This window comes from Oncorhynchus mykiss, chromosome 24, assembly GCF_013265735.2.
Source record: "Oncorhynchus mykiss isolate Arlee chromosome 24, USDA_OmykA_1.1, whole genome shotgun sequence".
Classification (NCBI taxonomy): Eukaryota; Metazoa; Chordata; class Actinopteri; order Salmoniformes; family Salmonidae; genus Oncorhynchus; species Oncorhynchus mykiss.
The window spans coordinates 379,423-406,636 of NC_048588.1; the positions used below are offsets into that span (position 1 = coordinate 379,423).

A 27,214-nucleotide genomic window follows, 5' to 3' on the forward strand; every position below is an offset into this window, starting at 1 on the left:
AGTGAGGCTGCTTTGGAGGGGTGCGTCCCAATATCTATTTTCTCCTGAAGAGTGCACTTGTTTACTACTTCCCACAAATCTAAAGGCGTTGGACTGGTGGAGGCATGCACTAATGGGAGTTTACACCATATTTCTTATACCAGTCATGTCCTTTAAAATCAGTGAATGGAAGTGAATGATTGCACACTTTGGGAGGAAGGACATAACCTTGGATCTCTCCCGTATCAAATTGTGACCGATGTTGAGATCAAAATGATGGCCAAATTATGGAAATGGGGTTGATAAGAGGGTGTTTCTGCTTCTTTTCATTTGTCAGCCTGGAGGAGGACTTTGTGACATGGAGGGAGCAGTTCTGGCCAGCCATGTGTGAGCACTTTGGAGTGGAGGCTTCAGGAGAGGACTCCAGGTATTTATTCCAATTTATTGTAATTATCACGTTCTCATTTTCCCTCAATTCACACACAGAGTATGGAAGGAGTGATTTGCAGATTAACTGTAGGCCTTCTCGCTCTCCATTAGCGTTCGTCAGTATGAGCTCAAGGAGCATAATGACATCAACATGAACAAGGTGTACACAGGAGAGTTGGGCCGTCTGAAGAGCTTTGAGACCCAGAAACCGTGAGTTATTCTACCCCATCCTCTTCACTTATCATTACAATATTTGCTACAGAGTTTTGTGTTCTATAGATTTCTCTCTAAACAAGTATTACTGCCCGCTAGTGGAGCTAAAGGGGATTTCCTAGTTGGAACGCTGAAGTGCGACACTGCTTTATCCGTCGATGTTCACCTCTATGATTTACCTCATGTTATCTCTGCATACAGATGTGTACAGTTCACTGGTATGAAATTCTATTGATCTTTTCCCCCCCAGTCCTTTTGATGCAAAAAACCCCTTCCTGGCTCCAGTCACTGTTAACCGCAAGCTCAACAAAGCAGGTGACAGGCATCTCATGCACCTTGAAGTGGACATTACAGGCTCCAAGATTAGGTAAATGAGAGAGCCAAGAGAGCCGTAACTTTCTTTGTATAGTTATCAACCTCACAGACAGTATTTCCTTAAAAGGAATAGGCTACACTTCTTGGATGAATTGGTGCCTTTTTATATCGTGGAAAGATGACTTGAAAACCCTTTGTCATTCTGTCTTTGTAGATATGAGTCGGGAGACCACGTTGCCGTCTACCCTACCAATGACACAGTGATCGTGAACAGGCTGGGACAGATCCTTGGCGTGGACCTTGATTCCGTTATCTCTCTCAACAACCTTGATGGTGCGGCACTGACCTGATGCAACACCTTGAATTGGAGTCCTCCGAAAATCTGTCAATGTCTTTTGAAGATCCTTAAACACACATTCTGTTTGGACATCTCTTGAAATGTTACTCTCCCTGTATTAACATTTTTTGAAGGAGAAGGTTTTGTGAAATCACCAACTGTTCTTTATTACTCTAAATCCTAGGGTCGGTGTCCTTCACCCAGGTGAAGCTTAGTCCTGGACTAAAAAGAAGCTTTATTGAAAATACTTAGTATTTTATTTTTTTTGTCCAAGATTGGGCTTAATCTGTGGAAACTGTCCCTTAATGTATAACCAATGTTAATGTGATGTTATCTGGTGCCGTTTATCAGAGGAGTCCAATAAGAAGCACCCATTCCCTTGCCCCACCACCTATCGTACGGCTCTGACCCACTACCTGGACATCATCCATCCGCCTCGCACCAACGTCCTGTATGAGCTGGCCCAGTACGCCACTGACCTCAAGGACCAGGAGAACATGCGCAAGATGGCCTCGTCTGCTCCCGAGGGCAAGGTGTGTGGCTGTGACACTGTTAACTTATCACCTCTCTACTCCTATTCTAAAAGTAGTCAAGATTTCCTCAACATACTCAAGATGGGTTATTGGTAGTGGGAAAGTACGCTTAAACCTCAGGGTTGGGGTCAATTCGATGTCAATTCAGGAAGAAATCTTGAAAAGCATTGAAAAAAAATTGAATTTGAATTTAAATGTACTTTCTGGCTGAACTGAAATGGAATTGACCACAACCCTGATAAGCCTATAACACATGTGAAAAGTTGCCCTTAAGCACAGATCTAACTCCAGCCTTAACCAATGTAGGAGGATGGTAAAATATATCTGACCCTCTGGTAAATATATCTGACCCAGATGCCTGACTACAGATCAGTGGTTAGGGGCAACTTCTACCTACTCCATATTGTCCCAGCTAAGTGTTGTTGTGGTCTCTACTAGGCTCTGTACCAGAGTTTTGTGCTGGAAGACAACAGGAACATCCTGGCCATCTTGGAGGATCTGCCTTCCTTGCGGCCTCCCATCGACCACCTGTGTGAGCTCATGCCCCGTTTGCAGGCTCGCTACTACTCCATTGCCTCCTCCTCCAAGGTGAGGATATATACAAGGGTGTATCCATGCATTGTACCAAAACTATGGTTTCTAGTGAATATACCCCAGTACATCACCCCTAATGACCCCACAACCTAACTCCTTCTCAATACTCAATTCTCAATGTATTTTTCTTGTTACATTTACAGTAGTTATTTAGCAGACGCTGTCATCCACTATAAATTGTATTGAGATAATGTGAAACGACCACGTATTATTTATTATAGGCCCAGTGCAGTCAAAAACATGATTTCCCTGTGTTTAGGGAAATATACACTACCAGTCAAAATGTTTAGAATGCCTACTCATTCAAGGGTTTTTCTTTATTTTTTTTACTATTTTCTACATTGCAGAATAATAGTGAAGACACCAAACTTTGAAACAATACACAGGGAGTCATGTAGTAACTAAAAAAGGTTTAAACAATTCCAAATATATTTATATTTGAGATTCTTCAAATGGCCACCCTTTGCCTTGTTGACAGCTTTGCACACTCTTAGCATTCTCTCAACCAGCTTCACCTGGAATACTTTCCCAACAGTCTTGAAGGAGTTGACACATGCTGAGCACTTGTTGGCTGCTTTTCCTTCACTCTACAGTCCAACTCATCCCAAACCATCTCACTTTGGTTGAGGTCAGGGGATTGTGGCGGCCAGGTCATCTGATGCAGCACTCCATCACTCTCCTCCTTGGTAAAATAGCCCTTGCACAGCCTGAAGGTGTGTTGGGTCATTGTCCTGTTGAAAAACAAATGATAGTCCCACTAAGCCCAAACCAGGTGGGATGGTGTATCGCTGCAAAATTCTGTGATAGCCATGCTGGTTAAATGTGCCTTGAATTCTAAATAAATCAGACAGTGTCACCAGCAAAACACCCCCACACCATAATTGTAAAATTTTTTATTTTACCTTTATTTAACTAGGCAAGTCTGTTAAGAACAAATTCTTATTTTCAATGACAGCCTAGGAACAGTGGGTTTTCTGCCTTGTTCAGGGTCAGAGAACGACAGATTTTTACCTTGATTTTTACATTTTTACCTTGGGATTCGATCTTGCAACCTTTTGGTACTAGTCCAACACCACCTGCTTCATGGTGGGAAATACATATGCAGAGATCATCCGTTCACCAAACCTGCGCCTCAGAAAGACACGGCGGATGGAACCAAAAAACCTCAAATTTGGACTCCAGACCAAAGGACAAATTTCCACTGGTCTAATGGCCATTGCTCGTGTTTCTTGGCCCATGCAAGTCTCTTCTTCTTATTGGTGTCTTTTAGTAGTGGTTTCTTTGCAGCAATTCAACCATGAAGGCCTGATTCACACAGCCTCCTCTGAACAGTTGATGTTCCGATGTGTCTGTTACTTGAATCTATTTGGGCTGCAATTTCTGAGGCTGGTAACTCTAATGAACTTATCTTCTGCAGCAGAGGTAACTCTGGGTTTTCCATTCCTGTGGCGGTCCTCATGAGAGCCAGTTTCATCATAGCGCTTTTACCAAATAGGACTATCTTCTGTATACCACCGCTACCTTGTCACAACACAACTGATTGGCTTCAACACATTAAGAAGGAAAGAAATTCCATAAATGCACTTTTAACAAGGCACACGTGTTAATTGAAATGCATTCCAGGTCACTACCTCATGAAGCTGGTTGAGAGAATGCCAAGAGTATGCAAAGCTGTCATCAATTCAAAGGATGGCTATTTGAAGAATCTGAAATACAAAATATACTTTTTTGGTTACTACATGATTCCATATGTGTTAATTCATAGTTGATGTCTTCACTATTATTCTACAATGTTGAAAATAGTAAAAATAAAGAACCCTTGAATGAGTAGGTGTTCTAAAACTGTTGACCAGTAGTGTATTTCCACACTGAGGTTGGAGTAATACTTTGAAATTGAGATAATGCCCTTTCAGTGTAAAATCTGTTTGAAAAAACAGCCAAAAATGTCTGCCTGTTTGGATGGGAGTTTGTGCTTTCCATGGTGACGTCACCATCCGGTAAATTAGTTAATAGGCCAATAAGAAAGCGTTCCAAACCTCTCTGCCAATAACGGAACATTTTCAGTTTCCCCTTCCCAATCACTCCACTCCCAGACAGTCCTAGCAAAATTATTGCTTGAGAAATTCCTCTTTGCTAAGAAGCTTTTGTTTTCAATTAAAATGAAACATAAATCACAGTCAGGTACTTAATTGATACCCAGAGATTACAGCTGCAATGGACCTTTAAGTGTCCATTGTCGGGCAACCTGCAATAGTGTGATCTAAAAAGAGTGGTTAATGATGCCTTCTCTTTGTAGGTCCACCCCAATAGCATCCACATCTGTGCTGTGCTGGTGGAATACACAACTAAAACCGGGCGCCTCACAAAGGGAGTGGCCACCACCTGGCTGAAGAACAAACTGGTTGCGGACAACGCCCACAAGTCCACGGTCCCCATGTACATCCGCAAGTCCCAGTTCCGCCTGCCCTTCAAGGCCAGCAACCCAGTTATCATGGTCGGTCCTGGGACCGGCATCGCTCCCTTCATGGGCTTCATCCAGGAGCGTGGGTGGCTCAAAGAGCAAGGTACATGGTAGACACCATGATAGAAGCTTGCCATAGACACATGGAAATGTTTGTGTTGGTTTCCTGATTGTTTTGATATGCTGCATAGTACTATTTTATGAGTTGTCATGTTCTGTGTCACACTGACTAAAATAAAGCACCTTAACTGTCTTGTATGGATACAAGTAAGCCAATTGGTCTGCTTTTTCCTGTAGGCAAGGAGGTGGGGGAGACGGTCTTGTACTGTGGCTGCAGGCACAAGGAGGAGGACTATCTGTACCAGGAGGAGTTGGAGGAGGCTGAGAAGACGGGTGTCATCACGAAGCTCAACGTGGCTTTCTCTCGGGACCAGGAGCAAAAGGTATACTTGTTTTATTAGTTATTCAGCACGAGGACCTTAAAAAACTATTATTAAAAAGGGTGAACAATGCTTTTCTGTTAGCTAGAATATGACATTTATTAAATAGATAGCCATATACGACCATGTTATCTGATCCTACACACACTGCAGTTGGGACACCAAGACAAGATTGTAATCCTTATCATATTTCCATAGCGTTCTTGAGTGTTGCCAATCATGGTTGTTGATACCATAGACCGGTATCTAAATCTGTCAGATTCTGTACCACTGGGGGTGTACTATTAGTGGGGATGGTCAACACATACTCCACACAGAGTCCTAGGCTAGACCTCAGAGGATACCTGAGGGATTGATTTTATGCTGCCTCATCTCATGAAGGAAGAGGAACACGTTTCCTTGCAAGGTCGTTTTTTGTTTGTGTGAAGACTGGAAGCTCAAGAGGATGTTGTAATAGATCTGTTTCCTCTCGCTGTCCCGCCAGGTGTACGTGCAGCATCTCCTGAGGACCAACAAGGTGGACTTGTGGAGGCAGATCCACACAGACAATGCACACATATACATCTGCGGGTAAGGAAGGATCCTCGCCAGTAACATTTGCACCTTGGCAATAAAATGGATTGAAATTGAATTGACATATTTCTTGAAAGCACTCCCCAAATTCACAAAAATCCTCAAACTAGGGTTAAAAGACAAATGTCTTATAGAGAAATGCTCCTGTTTTTAGGGATGCGCGGAACATGGCCAGGGATGTGCAGACAGCTTTCTATGAGATAGCAGAGGAGCTGGGCGGCATGACACGCACTCAGGCCACCGACTACATCAAGAAACTGATGACCAAGGGACGGTACTCGCAGGACGTCTGGAGCTAAAACACCTAGGATCCAACCACATCCTATGTTTGTTTGTTTTTAGACTTGCATTGTTATTTGTGTCAGTTTGTATCAGCAACGGTTATAATGGGTCACCAACCCTGGTACTGGAGAGCTACCGGTTGTGCCGGCTTTTGTTCCCGCCAAGCACTAAAACATCGGATTCTATTAATTGCCTTATCATGACCTTGATTAGCTGAGATGGGTGTGTTTGTGTCAGGCTAGAATAAAAGCCTACACATTGGGACCAGGATTTGTGACCACTGGGGAAGGATATCGCTGGTTGTTTTTATTCCATGGAGCAACACAAGCACTCAACAATGCACCACAATAACAGTCGGTCATCCTCATTCAGATGATTTATTGATATTCTATGTCAGTCGGCCATCAGTTTGGTAGTGTCAAATGTAGTATCACATTTGTTGATGTTTATCTTTTGCAGGAGAAAGAACGTTTGATAATGATATACTGTAGCTGTACATAATTGTACAAAGTGAGGAGGTGGGTTTAAATACAAAACTCATACAGTGCAAGTCTCTTCTTTAGGAAGTTGACCTAATCTGGGTACTCAAGTGTATTCCGAATACATGATAAATATTTTAGATTTGAGAAATAAAAAGTGAGAACTTTTTGTCTACGAAATCAGTAACTGAAAAGCTTAGTGTTTGTTTATAGTACCTTTTGCATTTGGATAAGCGATATAGCCTTTTATGCAATGATGTTACTGTACATTTCTAATCAATCACAGTAACCCTTAGCAAGGCATGATAAAAGTATAATTTTGCAATTCAGTAGTCAAGCCCTCTATTGAGGAGAAATTATTAGCTTTTATTTTCCACAAGACTGCCTTTTAAATATATCAAAGAAAAAATATTTTTAGGTTCCCTGTAGTATTTGTATACATGATGCAAGTAAGCATCAAAGGGGAATGGGTAAATAATGTGCATATTTCGACTTAAATTCTCTGCATTATCCAGTTTACAATGAAACAAAAACTGAACACGTACACCACTTAGTAGCAAGCATTCAAATGTACATGTTTCTTTATCATGCAAACCTCGCACTGTACCCTGAGAATGTAGAGTTCTACAGCTTGTTGGCTTTGAGTGTCAACTTTATTTTATTTTCTATGTACTATTGCACACTAATCAGTGTAAGTACTGGATGATATCACACTTATCTATGAAATTTGGCATATCCTTTCTTCACTTCACTGAAAACTAAGGGCAAGGTTGTCAACTTGTGGAAATAGTAAACCCGTTTTGGCCCGTAAGCCAAGCAAAGCATATCAATTTGTAAATTCAGTGTGTGCCTTATTGAAATTGGTGCCTGACTTAAATGTAGAAGGTTTTTTGGATGCATTACTGTAAAGGCAATTTTTCAAAAATATTGGAGAAAAACCATATTATGAAGACATTCATGTAACTTTTTTGTCCACATTCCATTTTATAATACAGTAAGTGTCAACTAAATGAATGTATCTAAGCATATCCTTTTAAAATTAATAAAAAACATATAAAATATTGTTAACAGATTGAGAGTTTGTTATTCATGTCTGAGGTATGCATCCTCTTCCACCTGATAAATTTTTTGAAAATGAGATTATTGTTATGTTCAATTGTTAGATGGATGCAAGATGATGTAGTTTATTTTTTATTTAACCTTTATTAGCGTTGCACATTTTGGGGAATATTCAGGAAACTTTCTGTGGGATTTAACAGGAATATATGGGAATATATGCAAATTAATATTAACCCCATTTAAATGTCATTGTTTTTTGCATTGGATATATTTACCATATCATATGGAGACAAAAACATAAATATTTAACCTTATAAGTAGACATAATTGCAAATGATTAAATCCTATTATAAAATTATTTTTTTTTACAAGTTGACCTTTAAATGAGTTGACTCTTCACATGGGATGATTTCACTGAACGACAAAAGAAAGGGAATATTGAATGATCCTCAATGATCCATTGCATCTCCCAAAAACGTTTTCAACATAAATCTGTTAAAATTATAGTCTAGAAACTAAAGCTTTGGTTGTCTTCCTCTCAGGCTTCCATGTCTTCTTCCTTGACCTCAATGTCCACCTCTTGAACATCAGACTCTTAGGCCTCATCTTCACTGTCACTTTCCAACCTTGTTGAGGATGGCTCGTTGTCAGGCTCGGATGGCCACCAATTTTTCAACCCTTGTATTGGTCAGCCTGTTGCGTGCTTTGGTGTGTGTGTTCGCAAACAAGGACCAGTTGCGCTCTGAGGTGGCTGATGTTGGTGGAATTTGGAGGATGATGGAGGCAACAGGGGAAAGAACCTCAGATCCACAAAGTCCCTTCCACCAGGTGGCTGATGAGATATGATGGCATGACTGCCATCCCTTGCTTGGAAGTGTACTTCGCCAGACTGCCAAGAACCCTGCCCTCGTCCAGGCCAAGGTGGCTAGACACAGTAGTGATGACACCATAGGCCTTGTTGATCTCTGCACGAGACAGGATGCTCTTGCCAGCATACTTGGGGTCCAACATGTGCGCTGCGGCATGTATGGGCTTCAGGCAGAGGTCTTCACACTTGATGTATTTCAGAACTGCAGTGTCCTCTGCTTGGCGCAGCAGGGCAGTACGTATTTCTTCTCTTACATCTGCAAGCAGAGTCTGAACATCAGACAGGATGGCATTGTCTCCCTCAATCCATGCAATGGCTACTACTATAGGTTTCAGGCTGCTAACCACTCTCCCAAAATACATCATCCAGGAGGATCCTATTGATGGGGCTGTCCATATCGGCATACTGTGATATAGCCATTTCTTGGTCTCCTTCCCCTCCAGGAGACTGTCAAACATGATGACAACACCACCCTAACGGGTGTTGGATGTGCTGCTCTTATTCTTCTCACTTTGCTTGGTGAGATAGCAGCACAGCAATCTACAACTTGACCCTTTACATACATAACCATTTCAATGGCTCTCTTGTAGAGTGTATCCATTGTTTTCAGTGACATGATGTCCTTGAGGAGCAGATTCAATGCATGAGCAGCACAGCCAATGGGTGTGATGTGAGGATAGAACTCCTCCACTTTAGACCAAACAGCCTTCATGTTCGCAGCATTGTCTGTCACCAGTGCAAATACCTTCTGTGGTCCAAGGTCATTGATGACTGCCTTCAGCTCATCTGCAATGTAGAGACCAGAATAGAATACTGGTTGAGGGGTGGTGCTGTAGTTAATTATTCCTTGCCCACGCACTTTCGACCACCCATCAGAGATGATTGCGATACAGTCTGCTTTCTCTATGATTTGCTTAAACTCTGCATCCAGCAAATGAGTAGATAAAGCATGGCTGGGTGGAGGGGTGTATGCTCGGCGAAGAACATTCAGAAATCTCTTCCAATACACATTGCCTGTGAGCAACAGAGGTGAACCAGTTGCATATACAGCTCGAGCAAGACATTCATCGTAATTTCTCTGACTACGTTCCTCAATTGAGTCAAGAAAACTTCTGATTCCAGGAGGACCATGAGCTGTTGCTATCGATAAGATGTCTGATTCATAATTTTCACCTCGAATAGAAGCAGAGGGACTTTTGTTAGAGGTTGTGAGGGCTGAGGGAACTTTATGCGCTTGGCCAGATGATTCTGCATCTTTGTTGCATTCTCCACATATGGTTTGGCACCATATTTGCAAATGTACACAGCTTTTCCTTCTATATTAGCTACAGTGAAATGTCTCCACATGTCAGATAGTGCCCGTGGCATTTTCCTGTAAAGATTAGGAAGACAATTAGTTAAAATATATATAGATAATTCCATGTACAGATAAGCAGTTAGATTAAACAACTCCTTTGTAAGATGTGTTTTAAAATGAAACATGTATGGAAACATTTGAATTAACACTCCTAAGTTAGCAGGCTCAAGCAAGCTAAAACCCACATGGTGGCAAAAACTAACTAGCAGAAATAGTTAAGTTAGAAATTATTTAAACGTCACTTTGCTGTAGGCTACTATTTACTAGTTAACAAAAAATAATGTATGTCATAAAATCTATTCACCCCATCAAGTATTTTAATCAAAACTTACCAGAAAGCATGTAGTCCTTGGCTCAGATAGTGTAGTAGTGTGGGCTCAATAGCATCTCATTAGTGTGCAAGTTCTTGAGAATCAGCTGTACATGTGATGGAAGAGTGCACTGCACATATGATTGAAGAATGCACTGTGCATGCAGAGGGTTGCAATTCCATTGAATTGGGGATAGTTTAACCAAAATATGCCACAAGACCTAGAATTGCCTTGTGTATCCCACAGAAAAGGTTCCCTGTTATAAGATAACTTTTTGATGAATTTAAGCAAAATTCCCGGGCTTACATTTTCCTTGGAAGTTAAAGTAAAAATTCTAGAAATGTACCAGAAAGTTTTCCGACCCTTTGCAACCCTAACCTTTATTTAACTAGGCAATTCAGTTAAGAACAATTACTTATTTACAATGCCGGCTGGACCAATTGTGTGCTGCCCAATGGGACTCCCAATCACGGCCGGTTGTGATACAGCCTGGAATCGAGCCAGGGTCTGTAGTGACGCCTCTAGCACTGAGATGCAGTGCCTTACACCGCTGCGCCACTCGGGAGCCCAGAGTGACCAGTTGGGTGATGGATAAAATGATGCATCCCTTGCCATACACTACAATGCATTATGAAAATGTGTCTAAGCATGTTATAAAACACTACAAACCAACTCATATTACATCAGAATCTCATTCTGGATAATGCCTCTGTACTACATTTTTTAAAGAATGTTCCACTGTCCCATAAATCCATAATTTTGTTGTAAAATAATAATTGTATGGCACAGTGGGAAAATAAATAAATAGTTGAGTGCAGAAACCTCAAGAATGAGATTCTGATGTAATTGGAGTTGTTTTGGACAAAATGTGACAAATGTTCTCTCAAAAAAATGACATGTTTGGAGGATCAACTAACTACAAGCACATAAAGAGTAAAAATAAGGCCACATGTAAAAATGGCTGAACTTCCCGTTTAAGCAAGCAAAACTCATGTCTTTTTGGTAGTTGAGTCAAAAAGACAATGGCCATTTGAAGTTCATCTTTTTTTTTTTAAATACAAAGTTATTTCAGAATTCTTTTGCCAAGTTAGCTAGCCAACTCCTTGATCCTGCTTGATTTTATACACCTCTGGGCTAGCTCCTTCCAAGTCGATCGTTTCCATGCGATCGGCTGATAAAGATGAAATCAAACCGAAAGAAGAAAACGGAGCAACATGAAACATACCATTATCTAACAATAGGGGTATTTTAAAAAATACAATCAAACTACTGTTAATGTGCCGTGTCACTAGATGTTTGACACATGTATTCAATACGAACATAGCTATATTCAACTCACATGTTTTGAAAGTTACTTGGTTTCAAATTATTATGCGCAAGTTATTTATTACACAGAAGTTGGTTCAACCCAGCGGCAGGTCAGAGTTCATAATTGCCGCAGTGTGTGCGGCTGTGCGCTGATGTTACTGGGATTTTAATTTGTTGAAAAGTGATTCATCGATTTTTTTTAGAAAAGAGAATGGCCTCCGGTAAGTTTAGTGTGAACTAAGTGTACGTGACTTGTTCAATATCATGTTTTTGTGTCACATTTGTTATACAATGTTAAATGAAACCGCTGAGACGGATGGTCTCAGCGAGCTAACGTTAGTTTAGCAAGCTTTCAGGGACGACCATCAGAATAAACACTAGCCATCGTTTGTTGGCGAGTTTATTACCTCCCTTTTTTATTATTATAACGCATGCCGCTTTCTGTAAACGTACTTCGTTATTTTGACTCGCTCAACCATATTTCTTACTGTTTCGTTTGTCTTGTAGATGAGAATTGACCGCCATTTTTGTCGCGCAGCGTGGTCCTTTTTAGCTTGCTAGTTAGCACGGTACTAACGTTGTTAGCTAGTCAACGAGAAACATGTATATTATTGGCTACGGTAGTTAGCTAGCTAGGCAACGTTAGCTAGCTATCCAAGGCCTGCTATTTTCACCGTGTATTTATATACATTTCATATTGACTTGCACTGCGTTCTTAATGATAACGTAATGTTGTTTCCATCCAACGTTGTCACAGTTTACCATGCTAGCTAAGTTTACTTGCTATCGATATAATCTAAAGTAATCTAGCAAGATAAGTTAACTACAGGTTTACGTCCGGGTTGATACGAACATCTTTGCTAACATTCGTATTATGTGACTTGTTCAATGCTAACTAACAGATAGCTCATTGGCTAGCTAGCTAACGTTAGTTGTAGCAATTTTGCCACCCAATCACCCATATCCTTCTCGTTCACAGATTCGGGTTACGGTCAGCCTGGCGCTCCAAGGTAACGTGACATCACAATGAATACGTTAGCTACTCAATATTGCTTTCAAGTTGCCATGAAACGTATCTATTTAGCTACCACTCTCTAGCGATTATACAATTTATAAACTATCCAATTGGCCACACAATGCTTGATTCACTTCAAATGTCTAATGTATTGTTATGGTTTTGACGGGTTAACTAATAGATTGTAGGCATATCCACCGTTATCCTGGCTTCAGCGCACATCGGAAGTCTGTATTGGTTGGACTCCGGGAATTGTGAATCGTGTTGGTGGGGGGACTACCAAAATATAGCTACACAAAAAACGGTTTCCTGTCAACAAAGGCATATGTATAATATCTAGGAACTCTACTTACCAGATGAACCCCACCATATTCCTGCTGTCTAGATAGTGGTAGGAAGTTTTGGGTGAAGTGTGTGGTCAAATGGCAGCCCGCTGTCTAAATCTACAGGAATATGGTGCTGTTCGGACAGTAGTTGGATTGACTTTTATTTGATAGCGAGGAACACATTTCACTTGACATCTGGTAAGTAGAGTTCCTAGAGATTATACATATGCCATGGTTGACTGGGTATGTTTTTTTTGGTGAACCTGGCTATATTGTGGGGGGGGGTATTTTCCATGGCCAGCCACCAGAACGATGCACAACTCCAGGAGTCCAACAAATAGACTCACGATGTGTCCCAAAGTTAAGTTATGGCTGAGTTTGTTGCTAGGACGTTTAATCAATTTAACCATAAGTTGGCATCTCCGACGTTGTGCTTTAGAAATAAACTTCCAAATCAGTTGTTGGGGGTGTTTACGTTACATTCAAGACATGTTCCGGTGACTAAAAGCATTTTAATTATTATTTTTTTATATATACATTTCCCGCTTTGGGATGGATGCGTCAATGTGTAGTTCATACATGCATGATCTATGAGCAGAATAATTGTCTTACCTCAATTAGCCACAAAATCCCTAGTTTTGAAACAGTGTTTTCTTGAAGCTACGCTGCTCCATTTTCCTACACCCCCCCAAGTGAGCCAGCCCCTTAGCAATTCTAGTTCTAGCCAATGAGCTTCAGCCCTTGTCATTTGAGTGGCAGCTGGCAAGAGGCCTGCCCAGCGTTTCCTATGAGGTTGCCGGGCGGGCCCAGCGGCTCATTGGAGACAGCAGAATGGGGGGAGCAATGTCGTGGGGCACATATGTGACGTAGTACGTACATTTTCGGTCATCACTTTTGACTTGTGAGTGCTACTTTCAAAACTACTGGTTAAAAAGTATACAAAAGTACTGGAGAATGTCTTTAAGATATCTAACTTTACCTCTCCCTCCCACAGCTATGGAACGTATCCTCCTGCTCAGCAGAGTGGGCAGGTATGTGTGGCCCCTCAATTTCTCACTGAGAATTGTTTGAAACTATTTTCTATGTTATTTCATCACAGTTTTGTTCATATAACAGTTCAATGCTTATTGCAGGCCTACGGTCAAGGAAATGGAAGTGGCTCGTATGGTGGACAGAGTTACACTGGCTATGGACAGTCTGGTATGTAAAACTTTTATATAGAGTCATGGAAATTATTTGAATTCTAGAAGTTGCTGATTGTAATACATTTGGTTTTTTTGTTTTTCTAGCAGAAAGTTATGGCCAAACAACACAGGCGGCAAGTTATGGCCAGCCTTATGATGGCTTTGGGCAACAAGGCTCTGATTCCGCTGCTGGGTAAGGACTCTGGCACTATATTAAACGAGTATTGCTTGCAGTTACATACTTTGCCTTTCTAGTGGCCTAATATCATTGCAAATGTTACATTTTTGGTAATTATTCAACTCTTTGTTGGTGTCAAGAGAATAATTGTTGTGAGAACTTCTCAAGGTATGGTGGCGCTGACAAGTCATCATACAGTCAGCCGAGTTCCTACGGTGGCGCCGCTGGTGGCGGCTCTTATGGACAAGCTCAAGGCGGCTACAGAGGTCGAAGTGAAGGTTAGTTATTCTATTAATTTATATATTCCATGGCACTGATTTTTATTGATCAATTGTCCAGTTGGCCTGCAAATCTCTGCATACCTTTTTTCCTGTTTATTTGAGATGGAGGATCAGCGATTCATAGCCATCTTTGGCCAAGACTGGCCTGTTTAACTATGGCTGAATGCCTCTAATAAAAATAATAAATAACTTTTCATTGCAGAAGGATCTCGTACATATAAAACAAAGTGCCATATAAAACAGGAAATAAAACATGTTCAAAGAAAGTCAACACCACAACTCAAAGGGCTTGTGTGCCTGTGTTTTGCCCCAGGTGAAGGCGGTCAGGGCAGGAGGTATGGTGGAGATGATGGGGGCTCAGACAGGGGCTCTTCTGACGGGTATAGAGGCCGAGGGCGTGGTGGGTACGAGCGTGGGGGATACGACAGGGGTGGAAGAGGCGGCCCTCCATCTGGTATGGGGTAAGTTCCAGAGCGTGACCACCCGCAAGGTACTTCTGCAACACCCATGCCAGGTAGATGTTCCTTCCAACGCAATGCATGATACCTCCTCACCATTCTGATCCATCACCCCATACCTCATCCACATGGATTAATACCACCTCCCACCCCACCCTGCTATTTTCACCTGGGATGTGCTTAGGGCTGGGCGATATGGCCTAAAAATCATAATTTTTCCCAACTGGTTGAGTAACAATATTTCATCTTGATTTTTGAAAAGTTGTCTAAATAAGCTTTGTTGTGCAATTAAAGGGCAATACACTGCATTTCAAACAATCTAATGATTTCGGGGCTTGTAAAATTATACCTAGGCTTAATATAAGCCTTCCACAACCATTTTTATTTATTTGTCACCTTTATTTAACCAGGTAGGCCAGTTGAGAACAAGTTCTCATTTACAACTGCGACCTGGCCGAGATAAAGCAAAGCAGTGTGACTAAAACAGAGTTAAACATGGAATAAACAAACGTACAGTCAATAACACAGTAGAAAAATTGATGTGCAAATGTAGTAAGGTTAGGGAGGTACGGCCATAGTGGCATTAACACTGGAGTGATATATGTGCAAGTAAAGATATTGGGGTGCAAAAGAGCAACAATAAGTAACAATATTGGGATGAGGTAGTTGGGTGTCCTATTTACAGATGGGTTGTGTACAGTGATCGGAAAGCTGCTCTGACAGCTGATGCTTAAAGTTAGTGAGGGAGATATGTCTCCAGCTTCACTGATTTTTGCCATTCGTTGGTCATTGGCAGCAGAGAACTAGAAGGAAAGGCGGCCAAATGAGGTGTTGGCTTAAGGGATGACCAGTGAAATATGCCTGCTGGAGCGTGTGCTACGGGTGGGTGTTGCTAAGGTGACCAGTGAGCTGAGATAAGGCAGGGCTTTACCTAGCCAAGACTTATAGATGACCTGGACCCACTATAACCATAAGACCCACTAATCATTTAATTATTTTATTAAAATAGTTGAACCTGCTTTTTGCACAATGAACACAGATCTGGCTTTAAAGACTGTCTATGAAAAATGCAACTTCTTTTACAAATTGAACAATAACCACGCACATCTACTAATAATGACCAACTTCTTGTAACAGGCATTATAAAAAATAAGCACAGGGTTCAATCTCTCAAGCACAAGTGCTAGTGAGTAGCCAACTGATATTTTATATTTCAAGTTTAGATCTATTTTCTTGCTGACAAGGCACAGCAGTTGCACTGTTATGAATCGACCCGCCTGTCCATCTCCAACTGTTGGAACACCCTGTCTGTTCAATATGTTTAGATATTGATGTCAAGTGGCCTACCTGAATAAGATGCTTATTTCTCAATTAGAACAAGTTGCCAATTCCTTTATACATGTATTTTTATGCTCATTGCACATTTATGAAACAGACCAGACAGCAACACATGACTATGGCTAAAATAATGCTAGCGGTACCGCAATGCCATGCATGACAAACTGAGCATTTATTTTCCACAACATGTTCATTTCATACTCTCGTTTTAATAGGGTCTGTTCTACATTTTGGGAGTTGAGACATAAAATGATAACTTCTTGTCTATTACAGTAAAATTAATGTAAGTTTTCCGGTGTCTATATGACCGGAGACGAGACAAAAAAAGACACAAAGCTCAAAAACTAAAAAAAAAATGTAAACCTTGAATTTAGCTATACAGGCATTTGGAACGTTGCGTTAAAACTTAAGTCTACATCGCCCAGCCCTAGATGTGCTATGTTTCACCTTGAGGGTTCACTCATACAATTTGAATTATATTTCTATGGTTTCAATGACCTGTGAGGCAATTACTTGTATTCATTCTCAATCATAAATATGCATGCAATATTCTAGCTGATTATGGCCTTGCTAGCAAATGGGAAGCTCAAAAGGCTTGTGGGACAGGTGACATGGTGGGGTGTCTGCTATTGACAACTGTGGTGCAGAGTTAAGTGGACACTGTTCACCTGACCCCCTTTATGAACTACATAGGGTTTTTGAGGATTAAGTCACTTCACCATCCAAGGATCCTGTAGACCCCAGCTTTTTTACATCTTCATTAACAAGGCTGTTGAGCATAGTCAGGACATTTGCCTGCCAGAAATCGGTTCACCTTGCAATCTCTACAGGGATCAGTTCTGAAAAAACAAGCAAGTATAGATGGCCAAGTAGCTTTCAGTGTAGAGGACCTTTTAGCCTAACCCAGTATTTTGGCAAGAAGACTTATATTTTCTGTGGCTATCATTTGAAATTGAGACATTATTTGTAAGTGGTAGCTTTTAACAACCATTTTAGTAATGGCATTGAGTAACACGTACAGTAGGTCTGCCACAGTACTGTCACATTCTAAAAATTGCTGACAATCTAGATTTCATTTTACATGGTTTCTGACAAGTAATAGACATCAGAGGCAGGTTGGAATGCTTCAATACATGTATATCAAATGTGGCGTCAATCTAAGATCTATCTGCTACGATGCCTGCTGGCTGTTATGAGCGCTATTTCCTAATTAAAACCATTGATTGGCTGTTTTTGTGCACAGTTAAGACTATAGTCTAGCTGGTCTCTAGGAATGAGGATTGTTTTTGCCCCCCTCCCCCCATGTTGCTTTGAGAACCGCCTCATGAACGGTTTAAACAATGCCCCAGAGTGATCTGTTCTTGAAGTGACCTGATTTTCACAAGTTAAACCCAAGGAACATTGTAAGCTGCTGTACATCAACAGGTTTCATTTAAGTGTTGTATATTTGACATGGAGACATTTGTATTGTGTTAACTTTGGATCTACATTTTATACTACAGGTTTCAGTGAATGAAATAAAACTTGGACCTCAGCTAATGGAGCTCATATAAGCACTCAATGGAAGAACACTCGTCTTGTCGAGTGCCGCAACTATTCAAACCATTTTGACCTATCAGTAACTTTTATAAAAAAATGTTAGCCAACTGAATGCTGGAACTAATCTGGTCTTGTAGCAATCTAAATTTACACATTAGCCATTAGAGCCTCTTCACTCATCAGAACCTACTTGTACATAGTGGGAGTTCTGCTAAGTTTTGTCCATTTGATTTTAAAACGTCCAAGAATAACACTTTCCCATGTGAGTGGGAAGACATTTCCACGATAGTCGCACACCATGGCAGGAGTGCATACTGATGGGGATGTAGGGGAGCTTTGAGCTCTGTTGGGACAAAGGAAACCCATCATATCTACAATTTTTCCTCTGCAGAGGTGGTGACCGTGGTGGCTACAAAAATTACGGTGGTAAGTGACGAGCATCAGAACTGTCTCGGTTGGGGAGGAAAAAGGTTGATTAGCAAAGATAAAAACGGGAGTGAGAAAGAAAGCAAAACAAACTGAATGCCACCATTTTCTTGTCCAAACCTCAAGGGCCTCCACCTATTGTTCTTAGGGATGGGGTTTTCTCATATATGCTCTTTAGGTCTTTTAGCACATGAAACCTGAAGTTTATACATAATGGTATTTTTGCATGAGGACAATGTTGAATGTAAATGACAGAAGATGAGATGTGTGCTGTGGCGAAGAAGGAAACTGGCTAGAAACGGGAGAGATGTTTTATTTCTTCTAAACTCAAACAGTTCTGCCCATGTTGGAAGGTGTTGAGATATATATGATGCAACTGTCTCAACACTGCAGCAGAAAGCTGTAAACTGCCTTATTCAAAATGTTTTAAAGTAGCCTCATGCATACACTATTGGTAGAGAGTTGACAAATTCTTGTTTGTATGGATGTTGAATGCATTTGTGTTGTGTACGAAGTGCAGATTCTCATGGCTTTCCCCACCTTTCCCATTTGTGTTTCAGGTCCTCGAGACTACGGCTCAAGGGATGAACCAAGTGAGTTGCACATGCTTGTTTGCTTCTTGTTGCCCTGAAATTCAATCTAGGGTTTGACTCCTCCTGCAATCATGCCAGACTAACACAGACCTCCAGTCTCTCACAAGCAAATGCCACAGAACAGGCTGGTTCAAGTGATGCATCTGCTGAGTAGTACCTCGATGTTTGTCCCCAGCTGGAGGTAGTGGTGGTAGCCAAGGTAGCGGCAGCGGTGGGGAACAGGACAACTCTGACAACAACACCATCTTTGTCCAGGGACTGGGAGAAGATGTCACAAGTGATGAAGTGGGCAACTACTTCAAACAGATTGGGATCATTAAGGTATGGATTGAGTGATTGTTTCTGGACGGGGACTGCTTCTCCCTATTCACTTGCATGGGTACTAGTGGGGGGGTGGGGGTGTAAATGTTTAGTTAAATATCACACTATTATTTTGGACTGTATCAGACCTGCCAACCTGCAGATATTTTGAGTACCATGTACACAAGTACGCTGGTACATAAAAACGCCCCTGAAATGGGCTACTATTGGCACATTGTGGTTTTTGACTCAACGGTGTGAAGTTGGCTCCTTAGTTAAGGTGTCATTACGACAAAGGTAGTTAGCGACAGATTTTAGTCAACAAAGGTAGTAGACGTGAGCACATTGACGAGCAAGGAAACGTTCAGTAGTGCACGTCGCTGCGTCAATGTAAACGGACATGGCAGAGAGCTGTTCTGCTAATACCGTCCTTTACGTAAAGTTGTTACTGTAATATTAGTGAATCAGTTGTTACATCTACATTTATCTAGAAAAATGTGTAATTGAGAACACTTTCATTTAGGGCAGAACAAGACTTCAGTGTTGGCTACATGGTTTAAGACCAGGTTTCAGGAAATGGCAGTTATAGGTTTTTCAAAAATGCCCCAAGTTTCTTGAGGGGGAGCTAGTGAGCTACTGAATAGCAGCCAATTACCAAGTACCCATAAGTCATAAGCTTACAATTCCTACTGAAGCAGTCTAATGCCAACATCATTATTAGGCAGTGCTTTTGCCTATAATTTGAGCGGTGTGGGTGTCGTATGTGCGCTACATCGCTGACCTGGTATTCATACAAATTCAAGGTTGACAGGTCTGTAGTGTTATATTGATATTTTGACTCGTATCGATTTGCAAAAAAAAAATCGACAAACTTTTGGTTTATGTTGGTGCTAGGTAGCCTTAGCTTAGCAATAGTCGGCTGTACCTGCGCCAAAACTGGTATTTTTCATCCTATAGCTTGTTCTCATCATTAAAAAAATACCAGCAGCATACCACCCTGCATATCACTGTTGGCTTGCTTCTGAAGCTAAGCAGGGTTGGTCCTGGTCAGTCCCTGGATGGGAGACCAGATGCTGCTGGAAGTGGTGTTGGAGGGCCAGTAGGAGGCACTCTTTCCTCAGGTCTAAAAAAATATCCCAATGCCTGAGGGCAGTGATTGGGGACATTGCCCTGTGTAGGGTGCTGTCTTTCGGGTGGGACGTTAAACGGGTGTCCTGACTCTGCGGTCAGTAAAGATCCCATGGCTCTTATCGTAAGAGTAGGGGTGTTAACCCCAGTGTCCTGGCTAAATTCCCAATCTGGCCATCAAACCATCATGGTCACCTAATAATCCCCAGTTTGCAATTGGCTCATTCATCCCCCTCCTCTCCCCTGTAACTATTCCCCAGGTCTTTGCTGCAAATGAGAATGTGTTCTCAACTTACCTGGTAAAATAACAGATAAATAAAAAATTGTGAGCCAACATGTTTTCTGCACTGTAAAATAAATGTTTTATTCAAGAGCACATAAATAACATGTTCCATTCAAACACAGCATTTCTGTGGTCTTTATAAAGGAGCATAATTACATTCACATGTTACGGGTACATTTTTGCTGTATAGAGCACATATTTCAAGGGTCTGAATAAGAATATAATTTGGTTAAAGCCCCAGAAAAACAACAAACAAAACCCCCAGAAATGACAGAATAAGATCAGTGCAGTATGTCAGGAACTCTGACCAGACACCTTCATACCTATGCTGTCAATGTTGCAAGATTGATGTAATTCTCTGTCAGCAAGTTCCCCGCATAGACCTAACCACATCTTTTGAGGGTGCATGTTAATTTTTCTAGCATTTTGTTTCACATTTCCTTTCTGCTACTAAAAGATAATCTATCAATTTACGTGGAGAGGATTGGAGTATGTTCACAGGAACAATACCTAGGAGATGACACGGGTCTGGTTGAATAATACCTGTGATGTCCTGTATAACATGGGGAATTTCAAACCAAAAGGGCTGGGTTTTTGGACATTGCCAAAACATGTGATGAAGTACCCATTTGTCCCCACTGCCTCCAACACGTAGCGGACATTCCTTTCTTCATTTTATTAAGTTTCAGGGCTCATAAAAAAACTATGTAGTACTTTGAATTGAAACTCCCTTGTTCGGTTACTTGTAGTGGCTTTATATAGTCCTTTCCATACATTCCCCCAACTGACCTGATATCTGCACCTGTAATTGCACCTGCCATGGCTTCCTAAGATTACCTAAAGATAATAGCATTTTAAGGATATTGTGATCCAAATTTGAAACGGCTCCAATGGTTTCCCCTTCATAAAGTAATTAAATAATCTCGTCAATAGGAGTAATCGGCTCATTCGTTGTTGTTTTTGTAACAATCAGTTTAACAATACATTTCCTTACTCGTAATAAAATCACAGTATCAAATCGCAATACAGTGGGGCAAAAAAGTATTTAGTCAGCCACCAATTGTGCAAGCTCTCCCACTTAAAAAGATGAGGCCTGTAATTTTCATCATAGGTACACTTCAACTATGACAGACAAAATGAGGGGAGAAAATCACATTGTAGGATTTTTTTAATGAATTTATTTGCAAATTATGGTGGAAAATAAGTATTTGGTCAATAACAAAAGTTTATCTCAATACAGGCCTCATCTTTTTAAGTGGGAGAGCTTGCACAATTGGTGGCTGACCTAAATACTTTTTTTGCCCCACTGTACATATAGAATTGTGAGAATTGCAATACATAATGTATTGGCTCCTAAGTATCGTGATAATTTATTGTGAGGTCCCTGGCAATTCCCAGTCATAATGGCTTCCCAGATTTGTGTCACTGTGTTAATCTTTGTGTCCTGTTTGGTAGTTGAACAAGAAGACTGGCTTGCCCATGATCAACCTGTACTCTGACAAGGCTACTGGAAGACTGAAGGGAGAGGCCACTGTCTCATTTGATGATCCACCTTCTGCCAAAGCGGCCATTGAGTGGTTTGACGGTAAGGATGTACTCTCTCTTCCTGTGCACGTATGCTGTCTACAGTTCTTCTGTTCCATTCTAATCTGTCAATTTTCTTCTAGGCAAAGAATTTCAAGGGAAACCCCTCAAAGTGTCTTTTGCCACCCGAAGAGCCGAGTTCACGCAGAGGGGTGGCGGTGCAGCAGGAGGAGGAGGAGGAAGAGGAGGAGGAGGTATGTTTCATTCACTTTTGGTTGACAAGCATTCAAATGTTGCTGCAACTGCCTGTGGGTGAGTTTGCCAAAAACACAAGATTATCTTTGTGCAAAAAATGGCCTTTAAATCCATTGGGTATAACAATTCACCAATTTAAAAAACGGATTCTGGTTTACGATATGAGTGCATCAGTCCGTAGGGACCCCAAATGTAAACATGAAACGGGCAGTAAAACTCCAAGGGGTGATGGGTCTATTCCAGATTTTTGCATATCTTCAGTATTTTAAATGCTTGTAGAAATAGATTGCGCTTTATTAGTTGAGTGACAACCAGGGCTGTGCTCAGACATTTGTTCAGGTTTCCCATCAGCAATAGTTTTGGTATTTAAAAAAATAAAATAATGTTTTGCTTTAAATAAGTGTCACCATAATCATTTTTTAGATTTACACAGTAAAGTTGATAAATGCTGTCCTTGTATAGAAATCACTTTTGTGAGCCGCACAACATGGTTTACTCGGCCTGGAGGAGAAGAGAACCTCCCTGAAAAAAGCTCAATTTTAAATGTAGATATTGATACATAACTAACTCAAACACTTATTTGCAAAAATGACAAGATAATTAGTGGATGACGGTGAGTGCAGATCATAGGGGGGGGTCAAAAAGCATACATTATCACCACCCCATTATGAGGTGTGGTAGATGCCCAGTCTCCGCTATCGCTCAGCTCCGGTGGCAAGAAAAAGTATGTGCACCCTTTGGAATTACCTGGATTTCTGCATAAATTTGTCATAAAATTTGATCTGATCTTCATCTTATTCACAACGATAGACAAACGGTGTGCTTAAACTAATAACGCACAAATTATTGTATTCAATATAGACATGAAAAATACATTTAAACATTCAGTGTAGGTTGGGAAAAGTACGTGAACCCCTAGGCCAATGACATTTCAAAAAGCTAATTGGACCAGGAGTCGGCTAACCTGGAGTCTAGAGGTCGACGGTATATGATTTCTCAACGCATATACCGATTAATCTGCCGATTTTTTTTTGTAATTTTATTTTTACATTTTTTTATTTTTATTTTTTGAAAATGTAATAAATAAATAGGGGGGGGGGGGGGGGGGGGGCTGGGCTGGTTAAATAAGGATTTGAGACATTATTTGTGCCATTCAAGGGTGATGGGTTAAGACAAAATATTTAAGTGCCTTTGAACGGGGTATGGTAGGTGCCGGGCGCACCAGTTGGTGCTCAAGTTTCCCGTGTAATCAAGGATGGTCCACCTCCCAAAGGATATCCAGCCTTCTTGACATGGCTGTTGGAGTCAACAAGGGCCAGCATCCCTGTGGAACGCTTTCGCCACCTTGTAGAGTCCATGCCCCGACTGGGGGGTGCGCACAACTCAATATTAGGAATATGTTCTTAATGTTTGATATACTCAGTGTATATCTGTATGTATGCATGTAAACTCATTAAAAAAAGAAACACCCCTTTCAAAGAGAATTCGTAAAAATCCAAATAACTTCAGATATTCACTATAAAGGGTTTAATCACGGTTTCCCATGCTTGTTCAATGAACCGTAAACATTTAATGAACATGCACCTGTGGAACGGTCGTTAAGACATTAATGGTAGGCAATTAAGGTCAGTTAGTAAAATTTAGGACACTAAAGATGCCTTTCCACTGACTGGAAAAACACCAAAAGAAATGACCACGGCCCCTGTTCATCTGCGTGAACGTGCCTTTGGCATGCTGCAAGGAGGCATGAGGACTGCAGATGTGGCCAGGACAATAAATTGCAATGTCTGTACTGTGAGAAGCCTAAGACAGCGCTACAGGGAGACCGGACGGACAGCTGATCGTCCTCGCAGTGGCAGACCACGTGTAGCAACACCTGCACAGGATCGGTACATCCGAACATCACACCTGTGGGGCAGGTACAGGGTGGCAACAACAACCTCCTATGTTACACCAGGAATGCACAATAGTGCTCAGACTGTCCTCAATGGGGTGAGAGAGGCTGGACTGAGGGCTTGTAGGCCTGTTGTAAGGCAGGTCCTCACCAGACATCACTGGCAACAACGTCGCCTAAGGGCACAAACCCACCGTCGCTGGACCAGGCAGGACTAGTACACTGACGAGTTGCGGTTTTGTCTCACCAGGGGTGATGGTCGGATTCGCGTTTATCGTCGAAGAAATTAGCGTTACACCGAGCCTGTAGTCTGGAGTGGGATCGATTTGGAGGATGTCTTCCCTGTAACACAGTGTTGAGATCGCCTGCAATGACAAGCTCAGTCCGATGATGCTGTTACACACCGCCCCAGACCAAGACGGCCCCTCTACCTCAATCCATTCAGCTCCAGAGTACAGGCCTCGGTGTAATGCTCAGTCCTTCTACGATAAACGGGAATCTGAGACAAAACCGCAACTCGTCAGTGAAGAGCACTTTTTGCCAGTCCTGTCTGGTCCAGCGACGGTGGGTTTGTGCCCGTAGCCGACGCTGTTGCTGGTGGTGTCTGGTGAGGACCTGCCTTACAACATGCCTACAAGCCCTCAGTCCAGCCTCTCTGTCTATTGCCGACAATCTGAGCACCGATGGAGGGATTGCATTTCTGGTGCAACTCGGGCAGTTGCCATCCTGTACCTGTCCCACAGGTGTGATATTCGGATGTACCAATCCTGTGCATGTGTTACACATGTTCTGCCACTGCGAGGACGATCAGCTGTCCGTCCTGTCTCCCTGTAGCGCTGTCTTAGGCGTCTCACAGTACGGACATTGTAATTTATTTCCCTGGCCACATCTGCAGTCATCATGCCTCCTTGCAGCATGCCTAAGGCACGCTCATGCAGTTGAGCAGGGACCCTGGGCATCTTTCTTTTGTTTTTCAGTCTGTAGAAAGGCCTCTTTAGTGTCCTAAGTTGTCATAACTCTGACCTTAATTGCCTACCGTCTAAGCTCTTAGTGTCTTAATGACTGTTTCACAGGTGCACGTTCATTAATTGTTTATGGTTCATTGAACAAGCATGGGAAACAGTGTTTTAAACCCTTTTGCAATGAAGATCCGTGTAGTTATTTAGATTTTTATGAATTATCTTTGGAATACAGGGTCCTTTAGTCTTTAGCATGCAACTCTTACACTGTTTAAGCTACAAACGCTGGTCAAACTTTAAAACGTGTAGACAGGTCAGGATTGAGTTGCTTGTATACACCTTTTGATATCTTATACTTTTTAAACAATGAATTTATGTTTTTGGAACCCCTTTATTGTAGCTAGGCCTTCAGAGGTCCTTTGTCCCTTGCACTTAGTTGAGTGGTGTTTGTCGCTCTCTAGGTTTTGGCGGTCGTGGTCGTGGACGTGGGTTTGGAGGTGGTGGTGGTGGTGGTGGACCCAACTTTGACATCAAGGGAGGGGACTGGCCATGTCCTAACAGGTATTTTTTTGCATTATTTTATTTGAAGCATGACAGATGCAGTTAAAACAATTTGATGGTCATCCATCGCACATTGCATGTGTCACTGAACTCTGTTCTCATATGGAATGGCTACATCTTTGAATGTGATTGACAATTGTTCCCCTATCCTTTTCCAGTTCTTGTGGCAACATGAACTTTGCGCGTAGGTACGAATGCAACAAGTGTGGCACACCGAAACCAGGGGACAGCGGAGGAGGTATGTAAGACTGGCTATGAGCTTGTTGTAGAGAACTGGTGTCGGGTACACTGTTGGGGAAGTTAAGTAATTTAACCACATACTATAAACTATTACTGGTCCGTTGGAAAACTTGCTCTAATGGCTGGTTTGTGTTTGCAGATCGTGGTGGTGGAGGCCGAGGGTATGGTGGTGACAGGGGCGGCGGGTACAGAGGCCGTGGGGGATTCCGTGGAGGTGACCGCGGTGGTTATGGCGGAGGTGGATATGGTGGTGACAGGGGCTACAAGATGGGAGGAAGGTAAATTGATCACGACTTAAATTCCCTCCCATGCAGTTAGATGTTTGACCAGGAGAGGGCATACCTGAGACATGAAAGAATTGTAGAATATTGAATTAGGGTTACTTTTTTTGTCAGATTTTTTTCCAATGGTAAGATACTTCTATATTAAGCTAGCTTCATGGTACAGTATAATTTACTATGGATCTATTTCCCCTTTTCCCTCAGAGGTGACCATAGAGAAGACAGAAGAGACCGGCCATACTAAGGATTCACATGGACACCATTCCAGAATGCCCAGGGGTTGGGTTGGGTTAGTGGGAAGGGAGTGGGGGGGATTGATCTACACTTTAATTTGCATACCTTTCATTACCAATGCATCACATGTATTGCTTCTGATCTGTCTTGTCGAGAGGTCGGGGAAATATGTGCAACTACTGTGAAAGGACTTTTGTGCTGATAAGCAGGGTTGTAGGTGTAGAAGGGGGCAGGGTCAAATGTCTTTTTTTTTTTTTTCATTTCCCTGATTCTACTAGGTCCAGGCATCGTGAGGTAGACTTCGTATCATTGTTTTGTCAAATTTAAATGAACAGTTTTATTTGGGTTTCTCTTTTTTCCAAATGATATTAAACTGTTCTGATCTTAGTGTCTTCATGTATGTTTTATTTCTAGTTAGTATTTATATCATTTGAGTGCTTCGGTAGTAATTGCTAAGTAGTCAAAACACAAGCAACATAATACTCCAGCACTAAGTAAACTTGTGGTCAGCTTTCTAAATATCTTTAGGTCAATTAATTTGAACAATATTGAGGTAGCCTATACAAATTGCCAAGAGAAGGGAAGTTTTGACATTCTAGCCCTTGAGCTGTGGGTGGTACTGTCCCTCCCCTATGTGAGCAAAATGACTAGGACGTGAGTGGCTTGTGTGTCGGTGTTG

General features: G+C 41.6%; 2 protein-coding genes across 7 annotated transcripts in view; both read left to right on the plus strand.

Moving 5' to 3' along the window:
- Window positions 1-7,705, plus strand: part of porb (P450 (cytochrome) oxidoreductase b) — a 55,813-nt gene extending 48,108 nt beyond the window's left edge. For 2 of the 3 annotated variants that reach the window (XM_021581863.2, XM_021581865.2), the window contains 10 exons: window positions 317-406; window positions 520-618; window positions 872-988; window positions 1,151-1,269; window positions 1,625-1,806; window positions 2,245-2,394; window positions 4,697-4,964; window positions 5,159-5,304; window positions 5,786-5,871; window positions 6,029-7,705. In XM_021581863.2, the coding sequence (XP_021437538.1) occupies window positions 317-406; window positions 520-618; window positions 872-988; window positions 1,151-1,269; window positions 1,625-1,806; window positions 2,245-2,394; window positions 4,697-4,964; window positions 5,159-5,304; window positions 5,786-5,871; window positions 6,029-6,173 (1,402 nt within the window). In that variant the 3' untranslated portion in view covers window positions 6,174-7,705. The remainder of the gene's footprint in view (window positions 1-316; window positions 407-519; window positions 619-871; window positions 989-1,150; window positions 1,270-1,624; window positions 1,807-2,244; window positions 2,395-4,696; window positions 4,965-5,158; window positions 5,305-5,785; window positions 5,872-6,028) is intronic. The other variant, XM_021581864.2, reaches the window with a different exon arrangement.
- A 3,913-nt stretch (window positions 7,706-11,618) lies between these two features.
- Window positions 11,619-26,927, plus strand: taf15 (TAF15 RNA polymerase II, TATA box binding protein (TBP)-associated factor). 4 transcript variants are annotated; one of them, XM_021581868.2, is made up of 16 exons: window positions 11,619-11,759; window positions 12,518-12,548; window positions 13,874-13,910; window positions 14,013-14,079; window positions 14,172-14,256; window positions 14,410-14,519; window positions 14,836-14,983; window positions 18,249-18,283; window positions 18,844-18,876; window positions 19,052-19,197; window positions 22,043-22,172; window positions 22,255-22,365; window positions 25,681-25,780; window positions 25,939-26,018; window positions 26,160-26,298; window positions 26,506-26,927. In XM_021581868.2, exons 1-16 carry the CDS (start codon window positions 11,750-11,752, stop codon window positions 26,543-26,545), a joined length of 1,302 nt encoding a protein of 433 aa, XP_021437543.2. In that variant the 5' UTR covers window positions 11,619-11,749; the 3' UTR covers window positions 26,546-26,927. The 4 variants fall into 4 exon arrangements, with proteins under 4 accessions (XP_021437543.2, XP_021437547.2, XP_021437542.2 ...); XM_021581867.2 differs by having other exon boundaries at window positions 11,620-11,759; window positions 14,169-14,256; XM_021581872.2 differs by lacking the exons at window positions 14,836-14,983; window positions 18,249-18,283.
- Window positions 26,928-27,214: the final 287 nt, after the last annotated feature.

Coding starts and splice junctions, on each gene's coding strand:
- taf15 (XM_021581867.2), top strand. Junction 14,520..14,835: donor CTACAGAGGTCGAAGTGAAG/GTTAGTTATTCT, acceptor GTTTTGCCCCAG/GTGAAGGCGGTCAGGGCAGG. Junction 25,781..25,938: donor GACTGGCCATGTCCTAACAG/GTATTTTTTTGC, acceptor ATCCTTTTCCAG/TTCTTGTGGCAACATGAACT.